This window comes from Phragmites australis, chromosome 4 (genome assembly GCF_958298935.1).
Source record: "Phragmites australis chromosome 4, lpPhrAust1.1, whole genome shotgun sequence".
NCBI classification, from domain to species: Eukaryota; Viridiplantae; Streptophyta; class Magnoliopsida; order Poales; family Poaceae; genus Phragmites; species Phragmites australis.
In genome coordinates, this window is record NC_084924.1 from 34,138,370 (window position 1) to 34,144,528 (window position 6,159).

Sequence of the window (6,159 nt, forward strand, 5' to 3'; positions counted from 1 at the left end):
ATCTCAACTGGAAAAATGGTTACAAGCTGAGTAGGAAAACAATTTATGTGGTAGTGTTATGTTCATAACTAGATATGATGGTTAACCTAATTTTTGTAATTTTTTTTACCAAGGTTAGAATATTTATCTCTAATACTGAAAGATTTCAGCAAGACTTCGCCGCTCTTCTCTCCTCTCCCTCCCCTCTCCTCTCCTTTCCTCTCTCTTTGCGCGCATAGGTGAAAGCAAGAAATGAGAACAATACCCCGTGGGGAGGCCGATCTGCCCTTTTATATCATAACATGTCGCTCGTTGGATGCCATAATGGATTCATCGATCGTTGGAAGACCCATGACACAACCTGACATGTCACCCTTCTAATGGACGACATGAGTCTAAATTTGCAATTTTTCAAAAGAAACACATATATTTGCATTTTTTTAAAAAAATATAAAAATTCAATGATGGCACTGATGGCTGATGGGCCGCAATACTACGTTTAATGCTTTGAGGCCCAGTACAAGCAGGATAAATGGGCTTCCCACACCTGCGCTTTAGTCTTCGGCAGGCCCAGAAAACATCAATGGAACCCTTGTCAGAGAAAAAAAAAATCAATATCCTGCAGTAATGCAGTTGCATGACTGCTGCTTCCGTTACACATTAGACCTTCAAAATCAAATCAACAAATTTTTGGGAGCAAGATTCCCAAACGGAGCTACAGACATCGATCCTTCACCTTCTCAAATTCGGCGACGAGTTTTTAGAGGGGGAAGAAGCGGCATTTTTTTAGCAGGGGCAGATGCTTCCCCTTCTGCAACCACCACCCAGATCAATTTGAAGGTGAGATTTATTTGCCTTTGCGGTTGCTAGATTCTTCGCTTCCTTTTAATCCTGGGTTGCCGTTTCATCGAGAGCCCTGATCGCTTCTTTGATTTGTGCATTGGGGCTCCCCTGTCCGATTGCCACTTCGTAGCCGCCTGAAACAACGATGCATAATCCCAACACTCGAACAGGCAGATGAAGTAGATGCTGTGTTAAAAGGGTCTCAACATTTTGTTCGATGGTTGAGTTCTAGTCTTCTAGATCCATTAGATGGCAGCAGGGCGATGATTGAGTGCTGATGTGAAAAAAAAAAAAGGAGGCAAAAGATAAATCAGTTCCTTGGCACGGTCAGTCCAAACACTAATCATTGACGGGGGATTGCAACAAAAATCGTTGTATTTCTATTGTACAGAGTCACAATAAAGCGTAGGAGGAGAACACCGAGTTCTGTAATAGCCTCTACCAATCTACATGGCCTACTTATTGTCGACTTCATCACTTATTTCACTGAATTGTGATGGCCGAGAGCACCGTTGGTCCGAGGATCACAAAGTTGTAGCAATTTTTATATATGACAATGTCTCTGATCTTTGGAAGAATCATTACGTTTCACTTGTTCTCGCTGCTATTTGCTTGGCAGACCAATCCAAGTCTGAATCAATGGCAACTTCCTAGGCCCAGCTGAACCCATTCAAGTCAAATTTCTTGCAGTTCTGTGGCCCGTCATTTGTGTCATTGATATTCAAATCCAAATTTGCTGTCTGGCATGGCATACTAAAGCTGTCTCTCCCCTCACGCCTTTCTTGGTGACTTGGAGGCGTCCTGCTCAGTTTGTCGAGAAACAAATCCTCGCTTCCTGTTTCTTTCACTTGCGTAGCAAACGTCATACCTCCTATCTCCTTTCCTTTGTGAGCAGAAAGGCTAATTGATAGGATATCTTGATCTTTATGTGAGCCCTCACATGCAGTTAAGCAGCTATCAACTGATCCATCACCAAGTTGCATGGCGTGTCCTTGTAGCATTTGTGAACCTTCAATCTCCTCGAAGCCTGTAAAGGCATGCTGGAGGCATTCTGTTGATACCTTTGAGACTAATTCTGACAGTTGCATCTTTGCAGTTTCTAGACCAACTGAGCCTGCATTTTGCTTTGCAAGTGTCTCCTGCGCCTTTTCCAGCACCGATTGTAGATACTTTCCTTGTGCTTCAATCCGGAGTTGCAAGTGCCTTTGTACCTGATGAAAGGCATCATACTATGTAAGTCCTTACATTATCAGTATTTGAGCATTGCTCCTTTCATTTTTTTCTTTCTTGGAGTGGAATTTCATTAATGGTGAACTCCTACCTGGGCTATGTATCATTGTGCATAACAAATCGTGTGCAAGCAGCAAAAAAGAGCATAAGGTCCAACACTCTGACAGTAGCTAGGAATAATGCAAAGAATAGCATCCTGGATTTATGATAGTTCAGCTTCTGTGAACTTTCTTAAGAACTATCATTTTACAAAAAAAAAAAAAGGTACTCCACAAGTCCATATATGATACAAGCAAATCTTAATGTTCTTAAGTATGTGACAACTAATTTGACTTCAAGCTACTCTGGTATTATCCAACATTTTAACTTAAGTTAATGAAAGGCATTTAACTGTTGTTGGAACTGAGTATATTCAAATGCGCTATGAAGACTATCTACCTCCCTAGACAACTGTAAGAAGACTTGAATTTCAGGCTTCCTTTTTATCTCTAAAAACTCATGGTCTGTTATACTGCATATACTTGTGTCGATAGACTGGAGCTATAGATATGCATGGCATACAACACATACTTTTGTGGATGCAGTGGAGCTATAGATATGCATACAACACAATTTTGTTTTTGTCTCTTGAATGTTTTACTTCGCATATGATACAATTACTCATACAGGAGAACGATGAAGCTAGTGATTGGTTAAAAATTGAGTGGATCGGAATAATTACATGCAAGTTTTTCCTCAAAGTCATGGTGATTAAGATGTAGTTAGATTGACATTTGACAGACAGTACACGCATATCCATGAAGTTTACTTAATGATGGTTACTCATACCTTAATTTTGTCTTACTGGCCAAGGTCATGTTTGTCATCTGCGAGGGCCTTTGGGCTGGAGTGACACTGTAGCACGCATTACTGCGCCTACTTTACTAGTTAGTTATTTAGAAAGATTAGATATCATTTAGAGAAAAGGTTAGATCAGATTCGTTAGAGGTCATTTAAAAGGTAAGATTAGATTTGTTATTAATTAGAGATAGAATTAGTTAGGAGATAGAATTGGATTTGGTAAGGGACTTTCTTTTGGGAGTCTTATTTATAGAAGTCATGTAATCGAACTAATCAAGTAAGAGAAATCAATCTAGTCCCAATCCCCTTCTCCTATGCCTCCCCCAATGTTCTAAGTCTCCCTAATATATAGTTCAATCCCTCCCCTAGCAACTGATGCCACCCAACTATCCTCCCAGTGGGTGTTTATCCGAACAATGTTACTCTATGGTTGCATGGTCCATATTTTTACTTGGATGTTTTCTATATCTTGTATTTCCATTACATTATAAACCTTCATGTGATGAGTGTACTAGTATATAATTAAATTCTGATTTGAGATATATTTTGTTATATATTCGGCCACAAAATCCAGTCTATAGTACTCCTAGAATGCATCAGTCAAGAAAATGTAAACTTTATGTATCGGTTAGGGATGTAAAAGTGGTAATTTCAATGGTAATATAATTTATGTTCTGCTGCTTCTGTACCTCTAGTTGCTCATGTAGCCGCCGCTGTACTTCAATTTGCATCTGAAGGGCTTCACCTATGTGCACAGATCTGATAAAATGCAAAACTATGTTATCTTCTGCAAAAATGCTGAAGCAAAGATTTATTCATCTCGTACTTGTTTGTCTGGGTTAGGTGGCTGACTGACGATCCATTTCCTTCCGGTTGTTTCCCCATTGCCATGGTGCAGCTAACCACTGAAGAGCCGAAAGTCGCTAAGTACTAAGCTTAATAGGAGGCTGGTAAGTAACATGAGAACGCTATCGGCTATGCTTACCATTTTTTGCACTTCCACCGTTAGCTTGAGCATGGACATTTTTGCTTAGTCTGTATTTCTAGTAAAAGGCAAAACAATTTAGTTTCTTGACGAGGCAATTATAAGGGAAAACAACAATTCTAAGAGTTTCGTATATAATACCTGAAGATGACTCTTAAGGTGATATAGCGTTAGTCCAGGAACACCCATGAGTCTCATGATTGTCTTTGGAGTAGCTTCTGCAATATTTTTACAGTGTTTAGATGGTAATCTTCCATGTACGTGCTTGTATTATAGATAGAGTGTTTTAAGTGTGTACTTACTATCAGGTCCACCAAGTTGATTTACCGCCTCCACAAACCGTTCATGTAGTTCAGGTGTCCATTTTAACCTAGGCTTAGCATCAGTAGAAAGCACGAGCCCCGGTTCTGCTGGAATACTTCCTCCCTGCAAAAGCAAGTGCCTCTCCTGAGGGAAACTCTGTCTGGAAGACAGGAAATGGCTGTGGCTCTGGAGCTGTTGTTGATGATGATACATCTGACATGAATGTACCTCAGGTTAGGACTATGAGAACATATTTCGATTGCTTTGTTTGAGCAAACCAAAGAGCACATGCATGAAGCAAACCAAAGAGCACATGCATGAAGCATACCATACCTCTGACAATTCTGTATTCACTGATATCTGGTGTAGACTGCACAGTCCTGATGGGAACCGTCACCGTCAGTTGCAGCTTATCAGCCCTCTAGTTTGGTAAACTAAGGGATGTTCATCGCACGTTGGAGCTATATTCTTGGGGAGTCAGATGACCTTTAGCTGCTCTAACAAACTATGACTACTCATGCCAAGATGGTATGCAGAGACTGGTTTTATAAGGCATGCAAGTGAGGAGAGAATTTGGAACCGATGGAACAAACACTCAAGCCTGACCCAATCTTTGCAGCAACTGAAAAGAGATATTATACTTATTCCATTAGGTACCCTATGCCACACCAATCTTTTTATTTGTCAATTCCGAGAACGCACTTGCATTTTTATTCTGCACTAACAAATATGGTTGATATTGCAGACAGACATGATTTATTAAGTTTATTCGTCTTGCGGATAAAAGTAGGAGCCTTGTTGGCAGGAAGAACTTTGGGCTTGTAGTATGTAATACAGTCTGAGCTTGTAGGCCTACTAGATTCTTGGATTATATCTTACTCGTTCGGTACTAATTCCACTCTCCACTGCACTTCCATCGTGAAATCAAAGGGCAACATCTGTAGACAGTCGGCATTGATTTGGATTATGTATGTTCTGCAACCACAGATGCCATCGCATATGTATACATTCAGCGTAAACAAACATGATATATAATCGATTAAGGAATTTTTTTATCATTCATATGACAGCAAATATTTAAATTTCTTTTTGACTGGATGCATCCAGAAGAAGAATTGGACAAAGTTTTGCATATAAATAAAGTGAAAAGGAACGTCTTTTACTGATGCCTTCCTTGGGACTGCGCAAAAGCAAAGCCTGGAATATTGGAATAAGCATACGGTTCCCTTTTGTCTCCTCTTGCAAGTTTTGCACTTGTTTAGCTATCAAGGAAAAGGAAAGTGGATAGGCGAATATAATGGGCTGTGCAGCTGTGCATCTGTGTGCAGCAATTTTCTGAGTTTGGTTTCTATCTGTTCTGGTTAGATATTATGCTTTAAAATTATAGATAGGTTTCTAATAGGATACGCTTTGAATATGACTTAAAATATGGTCAACTTCTATACTTGTACTTTGAGCCATCATAATATAGGTTTGTTTCTTGTGATTTTTTACCTCCGTGTTAGAGGGTTTTTCTACATTAATACTTGGAACGGGCAGGCTTCAAAGTGCAGTTCAATTTCCCAAATAAATTCTATGAGCACCTGATGTGCGGGCCAAAACAAGCATCCAATGCAGTAAGCATTTTCTGTGCATGTAGCAAAAAATCTTTCGAGAATTTCCTGGAAATCTTTTGTGTGCTTCGAGCAATAATCAATTATGATCGTAGTTGGCTTCATCAAACTCGTGTGCATATGACAGATGGAAAGTGCCGGATACAGGCACCAAGCACGAAGCTTGTACTTGGCTCCAATCTGAGTAGGAGTCGAACGGAGCCAGCTGTTGCACACGAACTCTGATCCGATAGCCGGTGGATTCGTCTCAACCACGGAATCAATCCTGTCTTGAACTCCTCGCCAGACTTCACACCTCGAAGACGAAGGCGGAACAGGAGCGAATCGGCGAGATGAGCGAGTCGCGAGTTGTCAGGTGGCAGAATC

The 6,159-nt window shown here is 40.3% G+C and overlaps 1 protein-coding gene across 1 annotated transcript; it reads right to left on the bottom strand.

The window, feature by feature from the left end:
• Positions 1 to 1,179: 1,179 nt before the first annotated feature.
• LOC133916192 (myb-related protein 2-like) lies at positions 1,180 to 4,868 on the bottom strand. The gene is made up of 7 exons (XM_062359753.1): positions 4,514 to 4,868; positions 4,180 to 4,393; positions 4,019 to 4,095; positions 3,878 to 3,935; positions 3,719 to 3,797; positions 3,582 to 3,651; positions 1,180 to 2,033 (listed from the first exon to the last, which is right to left on the bottom strand). Exons 2-7 carry the CDS (start codon positions 4,391 to 4,393, stop codon positions 1,473 to 1,475), a joined length of 1,059 nt encoding a protein of 352 aa, XP_062215737.1. The 5' UTR covers positions 4,514 to 4,868; the 3' UTR covers positions 1,180 to 1,472.
• Between the last annotated feature and the right edge of the window lie 1,291 nt (positions 4,869 to 6,159).

Coding starts and splice junctions, on each gene's coding strand:
- LOC133916192 (XM_062359753.1), bottom strand. CDS start 4,393: ATGTATCATCATCAACAACAGCTCCAGAGCCACAGCCATTTCCTGTCT. Junction 3,936..4,018: donor ACCTTAAGAGTCATCTTCAG/GTATTATATACG, acceptor GCCTTTTACTAG/AAATACAGACTAAGCAAAAA. Junction 2,034..3,581: donor GGCTACATGAGCAACTAGAG/GTACAGAAGCAG, acceptor GCCTTTCATCAG/GTACAAAGGCACTTGCAACT.